At 35.3% G+C, this 24,584-nt stretch overlaps 1 protein-coding gene and 2 long non-coding RNA genes across 5 annotated transcripts; all 3 read right to left on the bottom strand.

The window, feature by feature from the left end:
- Nucleotides 1-101: 101 nt before the first annotated feature.
- On the bottom strand, nucleotides 102-2,977 carry LOC113732829 (pentatricopeptide repeat-containing protein At3g05340). Its single transcript, XM_027258816.2, has one exon. It carries the CDS (start codon nucleotides 2,601-2,603, stop codon nucleotides 594-596), a length of 2,010 nt encoding a protein of 669 aa, XP_027114617.1. The 5' UTR covers nucleotides 2,604-2,977; the 3' UTR covers nucleotides 102-593.
- A 4,426-nt stretch (nucleotides 2,978-7,403) lies between these two features.
- LOC113732827 (uncharacterized) lies at nucleotides 7,404-24,175 on the bottom strand. 3 transcript variants are annotated; one of them, XR_011840925.1, is made up of 6 exons: nucleotides 24,010-24,175; nucleotides 19,348-19,445; nucleotides 19,123-19,195; nucleotides 18,495-18,560; nucleotides 8,085-8,242; nucleotides 7,404-7,583 (listed from the first exon to the last, which is right to left on the bottom strand). It is a non-coding gene; the product is annotated as an uncharacterized lncRNA (long non-coding RNA). The 3 variants fall into 3 exon arrangements; XR_011840924.1 differs by lacking the exon at nucleotides 7,404-7,583 and having other exon boundaries at nucleotides 7,792-8,242; nucleotides 24,010-24,173; XR_011840926.1 differs by lacking the exons at nucleotides 7,404-7,583; nucleotides 8,085-8,242 and adding an exon at nucleotides 9,381-9,565.
- On the bottom strand, nucleotides 10,503-15,615 carry LOC140037050 (uncharacterized). The gene is made up of 2 exons (XR_011840927.1): nucleotides 11,563-15,615; nucleotides 10,503-11,461 (listed from the first exon to the last, which is right to left on the bottom strand). It is a non-coding gene; the product is annotated as an uncharacterized lncRNA (long non-coding RNA).
- Nucleotides 24,176-24,584: the final 409 nt, after the last annotated feature.

The following is a 24,584-nucleotide window of genomic DNA, read 5'->3' as shown; positions in this document are numbered from 1 at the left end:
GAACATTGTGTTAAAATAGAGAACGGTGACGAATTCAGATGCTTCTTCACTTTGCATCTTATGGGCATTAAAAGTAGAGCAGCTTTCAAAAACCAAAGAAATAATTTGAGGCGTTTCACTTGGCTTTACTTGCCATATGCATGTCAAATTGCCCCAGAAATAAATATTCCAAAATTTTACTTGTGCCTATACATATCAGAGTCTAGCAGGAGAAAATTCGGCTTAAATCTCTTTGATGCACAATGGATGCAGTCATTGTGCAATGACGCTACTTGTAATCATGGTAACCATAGAAATGATGGTTGAGATAAAATGACTACACCTTATTTATTGCCTGTCGTCTGTCGTAGCATATAACTGCATTTGCAATGTGCTTATTTCGAGCAACTTACCACAGAACACAGGTAAATTCGTCCTCAAGCGTTAACTGAGTACCCCTCCAAAGCAATCTCTTATTTCAAATGAGATGTAGAATTTCATTTGCAGCTAGGTGATTTGAACGAGAACATCTAGGTTCGGAATGCCGAAGGAATCATGACTTCCAATATTCGTAGATTTCTTACTCATGCCAAAGTTTAATTGTTAATTTGGTATCACTCAATGAATTCGAAGTGTTTAGCATCTAATATTCCATTTTGTTTTGGTCTGCGGGAGTATAAAATCAATCTATTCTCCAGCAGATGTCCCTCATCTGTCATATGCTTAAGCAAACCTAACAGACTTTGATAGATAAATTCATTTTGTGGATGCATTTGATCAGCAACAACAAAACTATGAATCTTCTTCTCAATCTCAATCCAACTTGTGCCCGTCTCTTTAGCTACTCCCCTCTCTTTCATCTCCCTAATAATTGTTGCTCTATCATTCCATTTCCCTTCTGAAGAACACATGTTGGCCATCAATGTATATGGCACTGGGCTATCTGGTGCAGCCAAGAGCAGTTGGTCAGCAGCATACTTGCCCATTTCATTATCACCATGAATACCACAAGCACCAAGTAAAGCTTGCCAAATTAAGGCTCCTGGCTCAATAGGTAATCCTTCGATAAAATGCTTTGCTTCTTTAAGCAGACCTGCCCGACCAAGCATGTCAACAACACAGGCATAGTGTTCCATCCTAGGTACCATGCCATAAACTCTCTGCATGGTTTCTAAAATCCCCATGCCTCTGTGCACTAAACCAACATGACTGCATGCGTGAAGCAAAGAAAGAAATGTAACATCTGTTGGCTCTCGACCCTCTGATGTCATCTCTTCATATAATTCAAATGCTCTAAAGCAATTACCATGACGAGCAAATGCTGCAATCATTGAATTCCATGAAACTGGATTCCTCTGTGGCATCTCAGTAAAAATTTTAACTGATTCCTCCAAGTTCCCACACTTGGAATACATGTTGATTAAGCCATTGCTAACAAAAGGGTTAGCACCAAATCCTTTCTTGATAACTAAAGAGTGAACTTGTTTACCAAGATCCAATGAAGTTTCAACGCCAAACACTCCAAGGACGGCAGATATGACATTTGGATCAAGCTTAATTCCTGCCCGTACCATTTTCACAAAAATCTGAATCGCTTCATCCTTGAATCCATTTTGTGCAAAGCCCACAAGAACAACAGTCGTGGAAACCTCGTCAACCACCTTAGCAGACTCAAAAATCTGCCAAGCATCCTCCACACAACCGCATTTTGAGTACATATCCATCAACACACTTTCGACACAAAAGTCTGATTGAATCCCCAATTTCCAAACAACCCCATGAATCTGACAACCCTCTTTCAGAGCCTGTAAGCCAGCACAAGCGGATAACGCACTCAGATACGTCAAATAGTTCGGAGCTACTGATCCATGGTACATTTCCACAAACAAGTCCAAACTTTCCTCATAAAACTCATTTTGGACAAGGCCGGATATCACTGCTGTCCAAGAGATGACATTCCTCTCCACCATCTCATCAAAAACCCGTTTCCCCAAGTTAGAACACCCACATCTAAAATACGATGTCATCAGAGCATTCCCAACTGTAACTTCCCTCCTAAAACCACTCAAAACCACCAATCCATGCAGCATCCTAGTAACTCCAAGAAACTCAAGTCCATCACAAGCTGACAAAACCGTAGTCAAACTGGCACGATCAAGCCGACGAAACTCCGAACGTATCATTTCTTTAAAATACCCAAATCCCATCTCAAACTTCCCATTTCTCAAAAACCCGGAAATAATTGAATTACAAGAAATAGTATCTCTAACAGGCATCTCATCAAACATCTTGACCGCATCCGACAATTGACCGCACTGTGAATACATGGAGAGCAAAGAGTTCCAAATTACAAGAGAATTCCGAACAATACGATCATTTTCGAGGTTATAAACTTCCGGATTTTTTATAATGGAGGCATGGAGAGAAGAACCCAGACGCAGATTGCCTTCTCTTCCACAAGTGGAGAGAAGGCCGCTTATTTCTACATGGTTTCGTGAATACTTCGGGGTTTCTGGAGAAAATGGAGTTGAAAAACTGAAGGCTTTGAGGTGGGAGGAGCGATAGGCGGCCCAGAAGAAGGGGAGGCAACAACTCGAGCATTGAAGAAGCCATCTGGTATTCATCCATCAAATTATGGTAGGGAGATTCTCTCCAATATCGAGGGAGAGGTAACAACGGTCGAAATACGGTTGCTTCTGCGGTGGAAAGTGGGATGAACTTCCCACGGTAGGGGGGGTCGAAACGGTACGTTTTCAGATTGTATCCACTCGGCTGAGCTATGTTTTCGATCAAGTTCAATCAGAGTCGAATGGGATGACATCATAAATATATATTAATTATATATATTTAAAATAATAATAAAAAATTTCCTTTTTTTAGTGGTTTATAACTTTATATATATGTTTGATGAGTTTGGATTAGAGATGATAACGGATGAGTTTGGATTAGGGATGGCAATGAAGCGGGTATGGGGGCGGGAGATCCCTCCTCCGTCTCCTGCCTCGTTGCCAAAAAACTCCCCCTGCCTTCGTCCCCCCCCTCCCCACTTACCCTCCGCCCCGCTTCTCTCACAGGTAATAATTTGGTTTTTTTTTCTAGAAACTTTTATTCAATAGATCAAAACTAAATTCAAAAAATAAAATAAAATACGAAAGTGAAAAAAGAAAAATGAAACAAGAAAAGTGTTGAAATAAGACGCCAAGAAAATTAAGAAACTTAATTGGATTGTATAGATAATATTTTGAAATATTCATAGAACGCGTGACATGTTTGTACCAAATATCAATTAGGAATTTGGATAGAAATCGGATAAAAGTTATGTTTAGTTGCCAAATATTCTAAATTTATTATTATTAGATTATATAATATATTACATTTATTTATATTAATAAATTGAAGTGGGGGACGGTTCCCCCGCCCCATTTAAAACGGGGGGAGAAAAATTCCCCCCGTCCCCGCCCCACCCCATTACTCCCCCTGTGGGGTAGGCACTCGCAAGCATCCGTTCCCATTGTCATCTCTAGTTTGGATTTAGTCCAAAAGGAATGCACTTAAAAGTTATAGGTAAATTTGCAGTTTTAAAAATATATATAATGCGTGGATTTTATACTTCTTAAAATAATATGGGGTCAAAATGAAATTATTAGAAAAATTTTGGAACAACCTAAACTAACTAGATGTTAGCCGCCGCCCGAGTTCCTTTACTTTTCATTTTATCCTGGTTCCTTCTTCTTCCTTCCATGCACCATAACTCTTTTCTTGTCCTTTTTCCCCACAAATCAAACACACGTGAAAACTCTCTTTATCTTTGTTATTTTCCTTTTTCCCTCCTCTCTCTTCTCCTCCCTTCTTTGCTCTATTCTTTTTTTTTTCCTCCTATTTGATTTCAAATATTTCAAGAACTAAGTTGTAGGAAATCAAGTTAGAAATTTTAGGGAATGAATTTTTTTCTCTTGATCTGGGTTGTTACTTCGTTTCTCTTGGAGCTGGTCAAAGATCAAAAGATAGAAAAAAAAAGGGGGGAAGAAGTAGCCAATATGAAGAAGCAAGGATGAAGTACCATCGGCATCGGAAAGGAAACAAGAAGAAAATTGGGATCTTTCTGGTTCTAGCAGTTCTCGGTTCAATCGATCAGATCGGCAAGTCCAGTCCAAATTTAAAAATGCTGGTTAGAAGTACAACTCAACACAAACATCTTTGTCCATGTTTTTGGGGCCCAATTGAGAGAAGATGACCGGCAAAGGCTATTATTAGGACTGTTAATGGGGTTGGGCTAACCCAATCTTGGCTCTTTCGGCTCAATAAAAAGTCCGATGAGTCCAATCTTTTAGTGAGACGGTTTGAGATTGTACCTAAAAATTAACCCGAATTAAATATGAGCCAAGTTTGGACTTTATTAGGCTCAAATCCAATATAAGTCTAGTCCTTTAATTATCTATATATATATATATCTAAATATATTATTACTAAATACTAAATATATAGAAATTACAAAACACAAAAATATATCTGAAGACTCCTCTACTAGTTTTCTTAAGAGTCAATATTAGTAATGCATAAATGAATTTCTAACTTTTCTTATTAGTTGAGTAAATTTTTGTGAAGCATAATATTGATTTATTTCTTTTTGGTCTAAAAATACAAATCATCAAGCATATTTGGATTCAAATCACAAGGTTATAAAAGAAGTTCTAACCTTTGAAGATGTATTGGCTTATAACTACATATTTTATTACTATTTTCCATGTACTTTGAACGAATTAGATATAAATATCATTGAAAAATTATTGGTTTATATACTTTCTAAGAACTATTACTTATTCATGTTTAGTTTTAATGTTGTAGTCTTGTAAATGTTAAATTAGTTTTACAACTTAATAGTTATAGTAATTATATTAAGAAAATTAAGAAGTAATAAGTGAGTTTGGACTAAACTCGAAGATTTTGTGAGTTGAGTATGATTTTCACATTTATTAACCCGAAACTCATGGTCCGAAACTTGAAAATGTTACAAATTAAATGAGCTAACCTTGAACTTATGAAAGTCTGGCCCATATAACCCGATTGACAGGTCTAACTATTATCATTTGAAGGAGCTAAGAGCAAATACGAATATAAATTATATGTGGCTAAACAATGGTAATCTTTCTAACCAAACAGTGGATGACGACGAAGAGGAGGACATTGACATAAGTATCCAGCTTGGTGAAGGGATGCATAGCATTTGATGTTTGTGTTTTAAACAATGTGTTGGGTCTCACTTCTTTACTTTATCGTTAAGTGCATTTGTTCGGATATCTATATCTATATAAATTTGAGAAGAGATTTTTAGTATGATTAAGTCACAATGCTTCATTCTTTTTTTTTTTTTAGAATTTTGATTTTTTAAAAATTGTTATGCATCTTTTTGTGCGTTTTGAATTCAAAAAGTAAGAAGTGACTCCACTTACAGAGAAATTTGGTTTGAAGTCTATTAATGTGAGGTTAAATAGAAAGGAAACATCACCAAATGATCACGTGCCTTGCACATGATGGATTCTGGCCAAAAAATATTCGAAAACCTAGTTAGGAACTAAATTTGACCGATGTGAATATGTAAGGGATATAAAATTACACTTTTAAAAGTGAGGGACGAAAAAGGTTATTTTACAAAATGTGAGGGACGTTTTGGACAATTTTCCCAATTTTTCACACACAATCTTAAAAGGCAAGGAATCAAATAGATATTTTAATATGGAGTACCAAATTGATATTTTAAACAACTTTGGAGAACCAAATTGTGAATTTCCTAAGTTTTTGCTTAGCAAACGCTATGATTTTTCACACTCAATCTTAAAAGGCAAGGAACTTTTAGTAGAAGGACAGAACTATTCCTATTGATTTTCCTAATTATGCAATTAGATCATTCCATAGTTTTTTAAATAGGGGAAAGTGGGACTTAAGAAAGAAATGAGTAATTTTGCAATTAGATCATTCTATAGTTTTGAATAGGGGAAGGGTGGGATTTAAGAACTGAAGAGGGGACACTGAAATTTGAACATAGGATATTTAATTCTTGAGATTTCAACCTTAATTGTTAGACCAAAATTTCCTCAGCATATCATTTTATAGTTAGTTAAAAATTATTGACTTCAACTAAAATAAGTATTTAGGACCAAATCGTGATAGCTTTCTTATTTTAGAGGACAAAAATAGACAATTTCAATTTGAAGGACTAAATTAAATTTTAAACTACTTTGGAGGAACAAATTGAAAATTTCATAATAATCGGGCCAAAAATTTCCCCCACGAGCACAACGGTATGATTTTTCACACGCAACCTGCTCTAGAAAGATCTTGAAAGGCCAAGCCTTAGTTACTTGTTTCAAATCCCACATAAACCATAGGAGTGTTTGGATAGCACAAATATCTCAAATAATATTTCGCTTGTATCATAAACACATTTTTTTAATTCTATCTCTTTATATTTTCAATTATCTTTTTATCTCACATACATCACATTACAAAAAATGCTACAGTAATTATTTCAAATAATATTTTAAATAATACACTCTATCCAAACAAACCCCATGAAAGCTTCTCCTAGATAGCTCGCAATAACAGTATCTGATTATTGATCCAAGTTCCTCGTGGCACAGGAACTTAGTTTTGGCATCTGATGCTCTTATGAAAGCATGTAAAAGCTTTTGGATCGATGAATTATTTCATATAATATTTCACTTGGATCACAAATATATTTTCTAATTCATTTTTTTATATTTTTAACTATATTTTTATCTCACATATATCGCAACACAAAAAGTGTTACAGTAATTATTCCAAATAATATTTCAAATAATACTCTATCCAAACACAATAAATATTTTTAGAACTACGTAAATAATTTTATTGAACAAATTATACTACAAATATGAGAGATTATAATTTGTTTACAAGATTCGTTTGTGGAGGTTATGATCTTATATTTTAAAAAAAAATATTTTTAATTGATGTGAAACATGTATTTAAAAAAAGGTACTACTTATTTCAAATTTCCATTGATTTTGAATTCTTTTGACTTTTTTCTTTTTCTTGTATTATCTTTGCATGTTTATTTCTGGGCTAAAGACTATTTGAGAAAAAAAAATTTATTGAGTTTTAGACAAATATGTAAAATACAAAATTAAATTAATATAAATTATTTTAAAAAAATAAATGATGAGCGGGACGAAACGAATAGCCGGTGATCCAACCCTCTATTAGTAGGTATTTGATAACCGAATACCTGCTAATATATAAGGATCTAAGGACAGAAAATGACTAATGCGCGAGGTATAAGATGAGTCAACCAAATGATGCACAATGCGAGTATTCGATTCGTGTCCACCCCTAAATTTACCAATACAATAACAATGAAAAACCAGACATGTTTGTAAACCAGACATGTCTTCGGCTGTTACTTTGATTTAAGCTTAAACAAGTGCACAATCACAAAAGAAACATTAATCTTCCGAAAACAAAAGAAAAGGTGGTGAAGTTGGGGCAAGTTCCTCCATCACGCCGTGGCGGAGCCAATAATGGACCGGGGGCAATCAACCCCAAATTCCGAAATCTTTCTTTTAGCCCTGAGAAAATTTTGAAAATTTTAAGCAAAAGTCCTTTGGCCAGATCAAGATTTTACCAAAATTTTATTGCCCCCGCCCCTACCTAGCTTCTCCTTTTAGACAAAATTGAGCTCTTACTCATCTTTCAATACTTTTGACCTAGCTTCATATGTATGTATGACATGTAATGCCTAATTCTGAATGGTTTACATAACTACAGAGAGAGCCATTTCATGACAAGAATCAAATATCTTCTCCACTAATCCAAGGGTGAAAATGTATCTTTGTAGCATTTGAGGAATCAAAATATGCCGCACACACACTTTGCTTCACAAAATTATGTACCCCTAAAGATCAAAGATACACAGAACTTTGTTGGCATTGCTCACATTTTTCCTCATGAATGAGCTCATGCCAATCATTACATCCAACCTATGTAATAGGTTAACCCCTAAGCCATATACATTAGATGACCAAAATAAAGGGCAAAATTATCTGAATTTTCCTATCAATGTATAATACCTTAAGAGAGCTTTCCCAATTCCCATGTACTGCACACGCACGCTTGTCCCATACCAACTCGCTAATTATGAAACTTTCTATTTGTCAGCAATCACTTGAACAAGTGTTTTGCCATGACTGTTATTGCAATCTCTTTGCATGTCATTACCATCTTCATTCTGCAAAAGGAAGCAAAAGAAAACTAAATGCGGTAGCCAAACTAACAATCATATAGGGTATTCGAAGTTTATCAACAACAATTAAGCGATAAATGTGGTTTAATGTATAAAAGTTACCAAACAAACTTAATCAATTCATATCTTAATTTAACAAACCTTTTCCTTCCAATCAAGTTGCGTACTTTATTCTGTACACAAACTACAACAGTTTAACATTTTAAGTAAGACGTGCACTTGCATGAGTCCATCATCTTTGCATCCCTTTTATTAGTTAAGGGGGGAGGATGGATCTCTTATCAAATGCAAAATGAGTAACTCTGATTGTGCATGTCACCATGTTCTCGCATTTTTTACTGCCCTACTTGAACGAATTGCATCATTCACTGTTTGCATGCTTGGCCATAAGAAAGTCAAGGAGCCAACTCAAATGTGAAGGTGTAGGAACATATTATTCCCAAATACGAGAACATTTTTCTGTATAATTGATTGGCATTAAAAAAATGAGAAAGATTGAAAAGTAAAGCCAGGGGGACAAAATTGCATAAATTTTCTCCAGCGAGAAGCACAAAGTGCATAAATTCCAAGACTAAAATAGTTGGAAGATATATATAGCATTTAAGCTTCGTGCATCAACTGTAGATTAACAACAGTAAAAGATCCTCCACTTGAAGCCTCACCAAAAATAGGTGTATAAATGCTTTTTTCCCAGGGGCAATCCCTATATTTTGATAATGACTATTTTAAAAAAATTTTAATCGTAATATGTTTCACACACTCAAACATCCCTACATAGAGAAGACCCATCAGATCACAAAAATAGGTAGGTAGCAAGTAAATTCACCCTGAGTGTCTCTCCTATGGAGAAGCAGAGTCCATATATTACAGGCTTTATTTGGCCCACCACAACAATCTTTGTTTGGGTGACACTTCATTTAGCACTAATAATGGGAGGAAAACAAACACTAGTTCTAATCCTTCCAAGATTACTAAATAAGATGAAAATTTGGATCATCCATGTGACAGCCCCACCTCCCCCTAGGGCGTACCCCAGGGTTTGGCGGGTCGCCTGACCAGGACTCACTCACTCATAGTTCAAGAAAAATAACGTACATCTATAGAAAATAAATAACACATCCACTTCAACTTAATATATACATTGATGCTCAAATTCAGATACAAAACTTCTACACGCCAAGATACTTTCAAGTGTTTACAATTCAAGTACAAATAACCCTTGTCGGGTGCTAGCGCGAGTACAATTTCAAAATTCAAAACAACTAGACTACGCTAATCTGTACATGTCTCACGCCTCGCTCGTACCCCCTGTAAGGAAAACAAATGGCGTGGAATGAGCTAAAAATCCAGTGAGATTCCAAATAGCAAGTTGACCATTATTTAAAAGTGCAGGTTTCACGTAGCAAAATAATGAGCATGAAAAGTTCATAAAATAACACTTCAAGTAGCAAATCTCAAAATGAGCGAGTGTAAAGTTTTTCTTTTAAAACGAAACAATAACACGATGAGTACTAATTATTCCAAAGTATAAGGATATGGATGGCTCTCAGGAGCCAAATTTCCATTGCATCACCAGAGTTTGATCAAGTAGTAGTTGACACTCCGTCAACTTTCAAGTAAGTAACCAATCTAGTAGAGCACCACTTAACTCCAATCTCCGTCCACCAACCAAACCCCTTACCGGCCCCAAACTCCAAGATAAATACTGGTGGTAATACTCGAACATGCCGATTAGTCGAGGAGATACACTCTACTCGACAACACTAGATACCCATGGTTCGTTATCTAATCGATCAAGCCTTTGCCGGCTCGACTTGAGTAACTAGCCAATGGGGTTTGGGTTCCCAAGAATTCGATGAGATAACATCTCCAATCGACTGAATCAAGATAAAAGTATGGAGACGGAAATGAGAGGTACCTCCCATTTGGATCGAGTGTGGTACATACTGCCGCTCAATACTTACAAGTCACACACAAGTATATCAAGTCAATTGCAACAATAAACGAGTACATATCACATTAGGGTAAGTGCGATAAAGTACACCCTTACTCGATCATATCAATCACATTGGTCAAGTATTGAAAACAAGTATCCAGTTCAATCAAGTATTTGAAAGCACTCACCAAAGGTCTAGTGCCTCTTGTTGAAAATCTAGAATATCTTTTTCTATGTATATCCCATGATTTCTGCTATATCCCATGATTTCTGTTCTATTTTAGGATAGAATAATTTACTCCTAATGTATTTTAGGATAGAATAAATTAGCTCCTAATTTTTAGGAAATTACAGATTTCATGGAATTGACAAAAGTCAAATTCCATTTGTATAAATGTTGTACAGAGTCTAGAACAAAAGATATGACAGAACAATTCAGTTTTTCTTTTTGTTCATGGTATCAGAGCTTTTGCTCTTGGGACCTCTTCTTGTCAGCCTTCATTGCTGAGTGTTTTCCTCTTTTCAAGTCTTTATTACCAAGTGCAATTTCCAGCCTTCATTGCTGATTTTTGTTTCATTAGGCCTTCATTGCCAATTTTTCTTTGAAACCTCCAACATGTCTGAAATTGAAACATCAGAAATCCACTCCAATACCAAATCAGAAGATACCTCAAATATTCCACAAACAGGGGATTTGCAGAGTATCCAGGCAGCCTACAGGCTCAACGGAAAAAACTATTTGAAGTGGGCACAATTTGTTCAAACATTTCTCAAAGGAAATGGCAAAATCAGCCACTTGCTTGGAACTGGACCGAAAAAAGGAGATCCTAAATTCGCTGCTTGGGATGAAGAGGATTCTATGGTCATGTCATGGCTGTGGAACTCCATGTTACCTGAAATAAGCGATACTTGCATGTTCCTACCAACAGTTCAAGATATATGGACTACTATTCGAAAGACCTATTCAAAGGCAGGAGATGCTGCCCTAATCTATGAGATCAAAACAAAGATCTCAGCCACTAAACAGGGCAACCTTTCTGTTACTCAATATGCCAATCTTCTGCAAAATCTATGGCAGGAACTGGACCAATATCGGTGTGTTCAGATGTTGTGTAGTGAAGATGCAGCCACCTTGAAAAACTTTATCGAAAAGGATAGAGTTTATGACTTCCTTGCAGGTCTGAATGTAGAATTTGATCAGGTCAGAGTCCAGATATTGGGGAAGGAAAGATTATCATCTCTGAATGAGACAATATCATTGATTCGAGCTGAAGAGAATAGGCGAGAAGTCATGTTAGAGCCTAAAACATTAGAAGGCTCGGCAATGATTTCTACAAAGTCAAATAAAGACACAATTTGGTGCACGTACTGCAAAAAATCACGCCATACGCAAGATGATTGCTTCAAACTTCATGGGAAGGAACAAGTCCTTAGTCGTAAAGGAGGATTCAAAGGGGGAAAAGCCCACTTAACTGCTGGAGAAGACCAAACACAAGAAAAATCCAACCAGGCTGGTATGAGAGAATTCAAGAAAGAAGAAATCGAAAAGCTAAGAAACCTCCTAAATTCCCTTGAAAAGTCCTCTAGTACGTGTTCATTGGCTCAATCAGGTAAGTACCTTAACTCTTATGCTTTAAGTGCCTCAAGCATGTCTTCTCTAGGCTCTTAGGTCATCGACTCAGGAGCTACTGACCATATGACTTACAGCCCAATCAGATTTAGAACATACAACCCATATCCTGGAAATAGAAAAATTACTGTTGCGGATGGATCTCCTATAACTGTTGTAGGCCAAGGGACAGTAAATCTATCAAAATCTTTGTCCCTAAGTAATGCGTTGCATGTCCCAAAATTATCCTCCAATCTCATATCCATCCATCAAATTACCAAAAATCTGAACTGTAGAGTAATTTTCTATTCTACTCACTGTGTTTTTCAGGATTTGGTTACGGGGAGGACGATTGGACTTGCTAAGGTGAATGATGGGCTTTATTACCTTGAGGAGATGAATGGCAACAAGAAGAACAAAAATCAGTTATCCCTCACCTGCTCCTCAAATAATAAATCTGAAATTTGATTTCATCATTTCCGTCTTGGTCATCCATCTTTTATTTTACTTAAAAGCATGTTTCCTTCACTTTTCAAGAATGAAGATGTTAGTAGTTTTCATTGTGATACATGTGAAATTGCTAAACATCATAGACAATCATTTCCATTGAGTAATACAAGATCTACTAGACCTTTCTCTTTGATACATACTGATATTTGGGGGCCTTGTAGAATTTCTAGTATTTCTGGAGCAAAATGGTTTGTCACATTCATTGATGATTGTACTAGAACTACTTGGTTATTTCTTATGAAAGAAAAATCAGAAGTAAGCAGTATTTTTCCAATGTTTCATAAAATGATTTGTACACAATTTGGAAGTTTGATTAAAAGAGTAAGATCTGATAATGCAAGAGACTATTTTAATCAAATTCTCTCATCTTTTTTCCAAAAAGAGGATATAATACATGAGTCATCTTGTGTAGATACACCCCAACAAAATGGGATTGCTGAACGAAAAAATAGACATTTACTCAATGTGACTCGAGCAATTTTGTTTCAACATAAAGTTCCAAAAACTTTTTGGGGGGAGGCTGTTTTAACTGCTGCACATTTAATAAATAGAGTACCTTCAAAAGTACTAAATAATCAAAGTCCCATTGCTGCTCTTTCTGTTTTTTACCCTGATTTTAATGTCTCTTGCACATTGTCACCAAAAGTGTTTGGTTGTGTTGCTTTTGTACATGTTCATGCACACCAAAGAGGGAAACTTGATCCAAGAGCTTTAACATGTATTTTTGTGGGACACTCAAACACAAAGAAAGGATATAAGTGTTATCATCCACCTTCAAAAAAATTTTTTACCTCCATGGATGTCACATTTGTTGAAAATGAACCTTACTCTCAAAGTAACAATCCTCATCCCCAGGGGGAGAGTAATGAACCTTACTCTCAAAGTAACAATCCTCATCCCCAGGGGGAGAGTTCTTGGGAAGATAAGAAATTTCTCCTTGATTTTCAAAATCCTACACTAAACTTAAAGTCTTTCAAGCCTGACCATACACCAAATTCTAAAGGAGAACATACTAGCAGTGAACCTGAACCTGAATTTGAAGTTGAACATGCCAGTAAAGAAATTGAACCTGATCTTGGAGCTGAGGGAAAATCTGGTTTAAATCCAACTACACCACTCAAGGTCTACTCAAGGAAGAAAGTTCATATTTCTGAACCTGTGCAAATCCAAGAATCCAAACCACAATCAGGTACTGAAAATTCTGTTCCTTTGTGTGTTCAATCTGACTCTGCTCCTTGTGAATTTAATGATTTAGACCTGCCTATTGCTGTTCGAAAAAGAACACGAGAATGCACTAAGCATCCAATCTCAAATTTCGTGTCTTTCCATAGACTCTCTCCACAACATAAAACTTTTCTTACCACCATCAACTCCATTTCAATCCCATAAACACTACAAGAGGCACTTAAAAATAAGAACTGGTTACATGCTATGAAAGAGGAGATGAATGCCCTAGAGAGAAATAAGACTTGGGAAATTGTAAACCTGCCTAAAGGAAAGAAAACAGTGGGGTGTAAATGGGTGTTTACTTTGAAATATAGAGCTGATGGTTCATTAGAAAGGCATAAAGCTCGGTTGGTTGCAAAAGGATATACACAGACATATAGGATAGATTACCAAGAGACCTTTGCACCCGTTGCAAAAATGAATACTGTGCGTGTTCTTTTGTCTTTAGCCGCTAACTTTGGTTGGTGTTTACAGCAATTTGATGTTAAGAATGCGTTCTTACATGGGGATTTAAAAGAAGAGGTGTACATGGAACCTCCACCGGGTTTCAATGAAATGTTTTTTGAAAAGAAAGTGTGCAGGTTAAAGAAAGCTTTATATGGATTAAAACAATCGCCAAGGGTTTGGTTCGGAATATTTACTAAAGTGATGCTAGCAATGCAATACAAACAAAGTCAAGGAGATCATACTTTGTTCATAAAACATTCAAAAGGAGGTGTTACAGCTCTACTTGTATATGTAGATGACATCATCATCACCGGAGATGATCCAATTGAAAGAAAAACACTCAAAAAGTGCTTAGCAAAGGAGTTTGAAATTAAAGAACTAGGGAGGGTGAAGTATTTTTTAGGCATTGAGGTGGCATACTCAAGTAAAGGCATCTTTGTTTCCCAACAAAAGTATGTCTTAGACTTGCTTAAAAAAACAGGCAATCTTGGATGCAAGGCAGCAAGCACACCTATTGAGCCTAACTTGAGATTGAATGAAGAGAATGATGATAGCACAGTAGATAAGGGAAGATATCAGCGGTTGGTTGGAAAACTGATATACTTGTCCCATACAAGACCGGACATAGCATTTGTTGTAAGTGTAGTAAGCCAATTTATGCATGATCCAAGAGAGAAACACTTGCAGGCTGTTAATAGAATTCTATCCTACCTCAAAGGGACACCGGGTAGAGGAATTTTGTTCAAGAAAAATGAAGGATTGCTCATAGAGGCATATACTGATGCTGATTATGCAGATTCTGTTATAGATCGTAGATCAACTTCAGGATATTGTACATTTCTTGGTGGGAACCTAGTGACATGGAGAAGTAAGAAGCAATCGGTTGTTGCAAGATCAAGTGCTGAAGCAGAATTTAGAGCTATGGCTCATGGAGTTTGTGAATTGCTATGGCTCAAAATAATCCTTGATGATCTTAAAATCGTGTGGGAAGGACCTATGAAACTCTATTGCGACAACAAGTCTGCCATCAACATTGCACACAATCCAGTGCAACATGATTGCACAAAGCACATCGAAGTTGATAGACTTTTTATTAAAGAAAAGCTGGACAGTGGCATGATTTGCACTCCATATGTAGCATCAAATAATCAATTGGCAGATGTCTTAACTAAGGGAATGCCAACTTCCAACTTTGAAGACATTACATGCAAGATGGGAATGGAAAATATCTATTCACTATCTTGAGGGGGAGTGTTGAAAATCTAGAATATCTTTTTCTATGTATATCCCATGATTTCTGCTCTATTTTAGGATAGAATAATTTACTCCTAATGTATTTTAGGATAGAATAAATTAGCTCCTAATTTTTAGGAAATTACAGATTTCATGGAATTGACAAAAGTCAAATTCCATTTGTATAAATGTTGTACAGAGTCTAGAACAAAAGATATGACAGAACAATTCAGTTTTTCTTTTTGTTCACCTCTAAAAAATTACGTTCAAATCCAACTCCTTGGTTGGAATCCAAATCTGCGATAAAATATCATTTACGAATGTAAAACTCTCTAAAATTCGAAACATAGGAGTTTGGTTTCAAGAAAATCAAGTTAATGCAACTCGTTTAAATAGTATTCAAGATACTTATTAAATTCCGAAAAATTCATGCTCGCTTGTTTAGTTATGATTAAGAAGTGGTTTCGACTTTAGAAGTTGTACTTGGTATCAAAGACCGGAAAAATCATATTTTGAAAGGGTCATTACTTTTACTTTTCAAGGGTATGAGTTCCGGCAAAATTTTAGCTTATATATCTTGACTAAAAAAAACTCGAATACCATAGGCGATCCGAATCCAACTTGATCTCAAATCGCAAGTACATATGCCTAACACTCGAGTGAAAATTTGGACAGCATGCCCTTTGTATTTAGTTATTTTTCAGCCATTTATGACTTCATCATTTTTCTTAATTCAGCCCAAAATCAAGGTAGTAAGCTGTCCCAAATTTTGGACAGCATAACCCCTGTTTTGTCCTATTTTTTCCTTTCCAAATTCAATACAAAATTTCATGACCAAACCATCCAAATCAAGAGCACAAATGATAGGGTATACAAGCTACTAATTTCAGACCGTAAATCCACCAAAAATAGACAAGTATTCAGCTCACATGTCTCTATACCAAGGCTGGTCGTCAAGCAAAAGTTCAACTCCACAAGCTTAAATTTCCATAAGCAAACTAATGGAACATATGCAAGATGGAAAAATTACATGACATGGCTAAAATATATAGTAAACATGATATTAGCATTTTAACACTCATTTTCATTTTCCTTAACTAAAACAGGAAATTTATTGCTTGGGACATGAACTTTTGCTGGATGGCCAGCCTTGGTATGGAGACATGTGAGCTGAATACTTGTCTATTTTTGGTGGATTTACGGTCTGAAATTAGTAGCTTATATACCCTATCATTTGTGCTCTTGATTTGGATAATTTGGCCATGAAATTTTGTATTGAATTTGGAAAAGAAAAAATAGGACAAAACAGGGGTTATGCTGTCCAAAATTTGGGACAGCTTACTACCTTGATTTTGGGTTGAATTAAGAAAAATAATGAAGCCATAAATGACTGAAAAATAGCTAAATACAAAGGGCATGCTGCCCAAATTTTCACTCGAGTGTTAGGCATATGTACTTGCGATTTGAGGTCAAGTTGGACTCGGATCGCCTATGGTATTCGAGTTTTCTTTAGTCAAGATATATAAGCTAAAATTTTGCCAGAACTCGTACCCTTGAAAAATGAAAGTAATGACCCTTTCAAAATATGATTTTTCCGGTCTTTGATACAAAGTACAACTTTTAAAATCGAAACCACTTCTTGATCAGAACTAAACAAGCGAGCATGAATTTTTCAGAATTTGATAAGTATCTTGAATACTACTTAAACGAGTTGCATTTACTTGATTTTCTTGAAGCGAAACTCCTATGTTTCGAACTTTAGAGAGTTTTACATTCGTAAATGATATTTTATCACAGATTTGGACTCCAACCAAGGAGTTGGATTTGAACGTGATTTTTGAGAGGCACTAGACCTTTGGTGAGTGCTTCCAAATACTTGATTGAACTGGATACTTGTTTTCAATACTTGACCAATGTGATCGAATGATATGTGATTGATATGATCGGGCAAGAGTGTACTTTATCGCACTTACCCTAATGTGATATGTACTCGTTTATTGTTGCAATTGACTTGATATACTTGTAAGTACTGAACGGCAGTATGTACCACACTCGATCCGAGTGGGAGGTACCTCTCATTCCCATTTCCATACTTTTATCTTGATTCAGTCGATTGGAGATGTTATCTCATCGAATTCTTGGGAACTCAAACCCCATTAGCTAGTTACTCAAGTCGAACCGGCAAAGGTTTGGTCGATTAGATAACGAACCATGGGTATCTAGTGTTGTCGAGTGGAGTGTATCTCCTCGACTAATCGGCATGCTCGAATATTACCACCAGTATTTATCTTGGAATTTGGGGCCGGTAAGGAGTTTGGTTGATGAACGGAGATTGGAGTTAAGTGGTGCTCTACTAGATTGGTTACTTACTTGAAAGTTGACGGAGTGTCAACTACTACTTGATCAAGCTCTGGTAATGCAATGGAAATTTGGCTCTTGAGAGCCATCCATATCCTTATACTTTGGAATGATTAGTACTCATCGTGTTATTGTTTCGTTTTAAAAGAAAAACTTTACACTCGCTCATTTTGAGATTTACTATTTGAAGTGTTATTTTATGAACTTTTCATGCTCATTATTTTGCTACGTGATACCTGCACTTTTAAATAATGATCAACTTGGTATTTGAAATCTCACTGGACTTTTAGCTCATTCCACGCCATTTGTTTTCCTTACATGGGGTACGAGCGAGGCGTGAGACATGTACAGATTAGCGTAATCTAGTTGTTTTGAATTTTGAAATTGTATTTGCGCTAGCACCCAACAAGGGTTATTTGTACTTGAATTATAAACACTTGAAAGTATCTTGGCGTGTAGAAGCTTTGTATTTGGATTTGAGCATCAATGTATATATTAAGTTGAAGTGAATGTGTTATTTATTTTCTATGAATGTACGTTATTTTTCTTGAACTATGAGTGAGTGAGTCCTGACCAGACGACCCGCCAAACTCTGGGGTACGCCCTAGAGGGAGGTGGGGCCGTCACAATCCACCCGATAAAGGCGTATTTGTTACCTACTAGCTTGATTCAGATATGCCAACATTTCGTTTAAGGGTATGAGGGTTAAGACCAAGAAAATGCAAAAAATCAACATAAAATTTTTGCTTCTTTAATGAGAAATTTAAGCACTGTGACTACGTATGCAATTCAAAAATCACTAAACACTTGAATCAGACGACGACGACAAAAACCACTCAAATAGGCTAACAAAATACAGCTGTATAAAAAGTGCAGAACTACAGTATTGAGGTGCAAAGGCAAGATAATGAATATACCCTTCTAGTGAGGCCTTGAGCTGACATGAACTCATAGAACTTGCGCATCAGCATTTCTTCCTCTACCTACAATGAACATCATCATTTAGCATCTCAAATTATTTTCAAACCAGGGAGCTAAATCAACACACCACTAGCAAATTTAAATTTTAGTGAAATAACATAAGTAGAAATAATTTTGAAGATGATAGATCCAATTCATGTTTGAGGTGTAATGGTCCATACATTTCGGAGGAAGCGTGTATGAGATCTTTCATGGACCAATTTAACTATGGTCCATGGTCACAATCGTTCTTTGCTCTTTTCTTTCCTCCCCCGCCCCCACCCCGGCCCATACTCATCCAAGTCAAGGGGGCATGGTTGAGGTAATAGCAATCCAAATGTTATACTAAAAGGCATAAAAATCCACATATACAACATAGATATCCTTCATTTTAGAAGCCTTCCCTTCTTTATTTGATAAATACAGCTATTGCGCTAACCCTTCTTAATTTAATTAATTCAGACCCTGTCTAAGAAGAAAAAAGGACATAGAAAAAATTCCTACAGTAGTCATCAAAAAGTTTGAAAACTCTCGTGCATTAACATAAGAAACCACAAAATGGAGATCAAGATGAAAAAGGTAGACCTAGAGTTTATGCAGTTCATGCAGAATTGACCTGTGAGCATCAGTAAGGAGCTCATTCTGCTTATCCAAATGCCTACAGAAAAATTGAATTAGACAGTATATCATTGAGCCAATAAACCTGTGCAACACAAACTCTAATAACAAGGAGAGAAAACTTTTTATTAGTTTGTGAGTGATTTAGTATGCTTTGTGATAAAAAACCATCAAGCTTTTAGCAGGAATTACCTTAGCATTTCTCCAGCATATCGAGGGTCCATTCCCTTAAAATATTCAATTGAGAGGTGTATGGATTTGCACAAACCTCGCTAGTTCCAAGGAGAAACCTGAATGTTCAAAAGAGAATCTTAGTTTAAAAGATTTAATAAGCTTTGAATAGAGAAATGAAATGCAAAACCAAATGTACGAAAAGTTGTCAAGTATTCCAGTGACAGAAAAGCTCTATAGCCTCTATTGACAGCGGGGAATGAGAAGCAACTTCAAGCTTCCATCATCCACAAATGACCATATCAAGACAGGGAAATCTTCGTAAAAATCAATAGGACTAAGATTAAACCTTAATTGCTTATCCTCCAGCCCCACAGATAGATTCAAGATACATCATTCAAATTTGAATCATATGTGTAATGCTTGAGCCTAAAGAATGACCTTTGCAATGATCATTACTGTGTCAGAATCAGCAGATGGTTGTCTCGGACATAAGCCCAAAACAAAGTTTTGACCACAAAAGGACATTAGTAGACTAGTAGAGGGGAGACCATCCAACCACTAAAATAGTAGGTTCAAGGCAGCCTACACAAAACATAAGTCTAATGATATTCTGTCACGACTTAATAAAATACCGGAAGGAAGCTTTACCCCTACACATTCACCATGAGCAAACTTCATTCTACTTAGTTCTTTTCCCACATTTGATTGCCAAGGACGAACACTCAATTATCTGGACAAACAATTTATCCACCTTTTAAACATTAAAGCATCCGATTCTCTTTCTGGTAAACTTTTTTCTTTCTTTTCTATTTTCCTTACAGATGTAAGTGCCACAAGGCTCAATATTGACTCGAACCTTATCCTAACCGCATGGTTCCATATTGTCCTACAAGAATTGCTAGCACCAAATGAATTAGTAGATGTAATAAAGGAAAACACTTAACTTAGGTGGAGCAAAGCAAATCATGAAAATATTTTGCTACATACTCTCTTCTAGTATAATTACTTTGTTTATCTGAATTCTTCATAAGCAACTTTACTGACAATTCTTGTTAGTATTTTGATTTCGTAGCACAAAGCCTTCGAATTCTTGTTTCAATTGTTCATATAAGAGGGAGAACCATCATCATACTGCATCAATAGCTGTTGGATAATAATATCACAAGGACAATTGATAGGAAAAAAATATAAACTAAAAAAAGAAATTAATTGTTAATCAAACACAAGACTGCAGAAAATTGAAATTGCATAATCAGAGCAAACCCAAAACAACAAGCAGCAGAGAAGTCAATTTCTAAAACACAAATTAAAAATATGAAAAATAGCACCTAACCCATTGAAGCGTATGTACATACAAAACAAGAAGACAGAGTTTTTTTTTTTAGTATAATTTTTAATTAAAAAAAAAAGACCTGGGTTCTCTAGTGACGGTATTGAAACCGAGGATTCTGGTGGCCAAGAAAATTAGCGGTATCTTTGGTCGCCAGACAAGTCACAAGGAGAAGAAGCTCATGTAAGCTGCCACAGCGATTTACAATTAGTGATAGATTCCACTGTGAAGAAGGGTAAAAGGAAAGGCTACGCGTGCTGCTAAAAGTCCACGTCGGCCATAATTTTTTTTTTTTTGTAGGTTGGCTGACACAAATTAAAAAATAATTTAAAAAAGAGATTTTTTTTAGCTAAATCACCAAACCCTAGGATATTTGGTCGCTAAATTAATTATTGATTGTAGTTTTTAAATAATAAACTATTTTGTTTATGTTTGAAACAATTTTTCCTCTTTCTAGAGCAAACAAACGTTTAAGATATATTTTTATTTTTTCTACGTTTGAAAAATTGTGAAAGAATTTTTTTTTTAATTTCATATGAAAAAACAAAATTAGAATTGTTTGGCTTTATTCAACTTATATGTTATGTTGCTAATTACATTGTTAACGAATGCAAAATTTTAGAATAAATGTCTATAAGTTAGCATTAATCACATATTATGATTGGAGTATTTTGATAACACAAAAAAGTCAAAATCTCACATAAATATGCAAATAAATTACCATAAACAAATAAAACAAAAGTAATATAACATGTTGTGTCCTACAAATTAATTTAAGGCAATTAAGTCAAATTTATGCAGATTGTATTTCATAGATGACTATATCCAATATTGAAAAAAATGAACATTCTATAATATCTAAAAAAAAGTTTGAATTTTGTGACAAAAATAATATAGTTTACCATCATATTCATAAACCTATCAACTAGAGATTGAAAAATAATAATTTATCATAAAGTTAGCTATCTAGATTTCAATTATTTGATTGAATTTTGTTAAACAGATTTTCTTACTTCCCATTGTGAGCCCTAGTGTAAATATCGTTAGGATTGAATACCACAATGGATCTTCTATCTCATTCTTTGTGTCACTTTCTGTTTCACTTTTTTATTATATTACTATTTTTTTTCATAAATATCATATTTTAATCTCTTTTGTTTCCTTAAAATCTAATAACTATTAATTGGGTAAAAAATAAATACAACAGTCTCAAAAAACTTTTTATGTATTACTGAGTCAATACTTGTTGCATTTTAGGGAAACAAAAGAGAATTAAAATACGGTATTTATGAAAAAAATATAAAAATATAATAAAAAATGAGACAAATAGTATAATAGAGAAGAAGACAAAATATCCGTTGCTGTCGAATATTAAGTGGGTTGATTTGAGTACAATTCAAGCTCTCCTTTTTGACATTTTCCAAAATTTCAACCTTTTAAGATGGTTATACACTTTACAATTGTAGTTTGGTATGACGGCCTAATTAATGTGAATTGAATCAAAAAGCAGACATTACAATTCGAGGTAACAAGGCATAAGAAATGCAATAGATTTACTAACTTTACCAAGCGAATTTATTCAAGTACTTGGGCATAAAGTAACTGAGTTAGACACACACACAACACAGCCTTCTGTGTCCCAATCCAATTATATTTATGAGTAGTAGTACTAGATATTTTCTGGCGGTGCCAATGCGCAATTTGTTGTGTAAAAAATATTGAAAAATTCCCTATAACTCTCATTTTTAAAATTAATAGAACAAGGAAGATCTTAATTGTCATCATGTTGAGAAACCATGTTCATGTGCAAACAATTATAGCAGTAGGGTAATTAAAGCAATGTCCATGTCCATGTGCAAAACCAGAGAAACTAATATAACAAGGAAGCTGCAAAATAATTGAAGACGGAGGTATGTTAAAAGTCTCTGTCCCCCCAAGATCCGTCCATTGAACAATCCCCTTTCAATGAACCAAGGTATGGAACTCAGAAGTGCTTATCTGTGCCAGAAATTAATCAGTGCATGACCAATTCCTAAAACCAAAATTTAAGCAGAAACCAAATTATATCAAACAAATCGTGATTTGAGTGCAGATTCTACTTGTTGAGCCCCATAACATGTGGAAAATTAGAACCAAGACAGTAGAAGCTGGGGAAATACTCTTTAACTGGTCTTTGGTCCTAACTATGATGGTCACTAACATGACAATGTAGAAAAAGTCAAAAACAATCGACGAAATTAATGTTTCTAGATCTATCAAAGTATTATTTCCAATGAAATTTAAAGATAGTTCGAGCCATTGCAAGACATTAAAGGATTATTCAGCATACAAACACAAAGGGAAAAGTAAAATCATTTTTGTTTAGGACCAAACAGTAAGATAAAGAACATCTCTCAAATCATCTAATACTCCATAACAATGGGACACGTAAATTTTCAGAAAACTAAACCAGTGCAGTGGTAAAGCTACCTTTAGAGGCAAATCATCAAACACAAAGCATGCTACTATTGTAAGAGATGATCACACACCTTAAACACTGGATTAGGGCTCGGTAAATTGGAAGTACTAAATTGGCCATTAAACACTGGATTAGGGCTCGGTAAATCGGAAGTACTAAATTGGCCATTTTTCGAAATTTTGACATGAATTTTCCCGACCGAATTCGAATTCGAAATCGAAATAGACAATTCCGATTTCGAATTCAATTCCGAATTGAATTCGGAATTCGGTGATTTCCGAATTCACCGAATTGAAGAACCTGTTTTCCCTTTTTTTTTTTTCTTGTTTTAATGACTTCTCACAAGTCTGCTTCATACGAGAATACAAAGCAACAAATACTTATTAGTGAATTCCAGTCCAAATCCAGTCCAATTCTAGTCTAAAGTCGAAATACAAAGCAACAAATATCAAATAATACAAATGGACTCCCAGGTCCTCCAAAGGCAGAATAGGCTTTCTTTTGCTAAGATAAGTTCCACTTCGTACTTCCCAGATCCTCCAAGTTTTCACTACCAGCAGTCCACAATTGCTTCAAGTTACCAATGGGAGCTACGGCCATTCGCTCTCATTTACTCAAAAACTAACTTGGTTTTTTTTTTTTTAATGAAAGTTCGAGCCTGCCGCACAATTTTTCAAAAGAGATCACTGAAAGACTTGAACCACCAACCATGCATACAATTTCTATCACAAATAAGATGTGATAGATCTAACTCACATGAAACAGCAACTCGACGAAAGAGGAAAACCAGATACATTCATAATTTGCAGAACAGAAGTAAGATAGACCATCATAAGCAACAGTGCCCAAGTCCCTAACAAGCATTATAACAAAGCTGATGATGAAGGCGTACCTCAAGTCTCGACTCTTGACTGAGGACTGGCAGCGGTGGAGGCGGAGGAAGGAAGGTCCGGTCCGAAGGTGAGACTTGAGTGAGGAAGAGGCGGCACTCGGCAGAGACTTGAGAATCAATTTGCACTTTTGCTTTTTTGTCTTTTGGAGGTTGTTTTGTAATTTTTGTTAATTGTTAATGTTAGATGTATCAGTATTAATGTATTATTGTTATTAACTTATTATGTTGTATAATATAAATTATACATTACATATATAATATATTATTAAAAAATATTATATTATATATAAATATATATTATAAATCGAAATTGAAATTAATTTTCCGATTTTAAATTTCGATTACGAATTTCAATTCGAAATCGGAATTACCGATTTCAAAATTTATATTTTCGAATTCGATCCTATTTCAACCAATTCGAAATCGGAATTACCGAATTCCATTTCGAATTACCGAATTTGAACTTCCGAATTCAATTCGAAATCGGTAAATAAATTGAAAATTTTCGACTTTTCACTTATACTCATTATCCATTTTACTCAATCCAAACCACCCATTTTGACACCTCTACTTGC

The sequence above is a fragment of the Coffea arabica genome, chromosome 2e, assembly GCF_036785885.1.
Source record: "Coffea arabica cultivar ET-39 chromosome 2e, Coffea Arabica ET-39 HiFi, whole genome shotgun sequence".
NCBI classification, from domain to species: Eukaryota; Viridiplantae; Streptophyta; class Magnoliopsida; order Gentianales; family Rubiaceae; genus Coffea; species Coffea arabica.
The sequence above is the reverse complement of the archived record's forward strand: the minus strand, read 5'-3'. Positions and strand labels throughout refer to the sequence as shown.

Bases quoted from the DNA above. Each gene is read 5' to 3' on its own strand.
- LOC113732829 (XM_027258816.2), bottom strand. From the start codon at position 2,603: ATGAATACCAGATGGCTTCTTCAATGCTCGAGTTGTTGCCTCCCCTTC.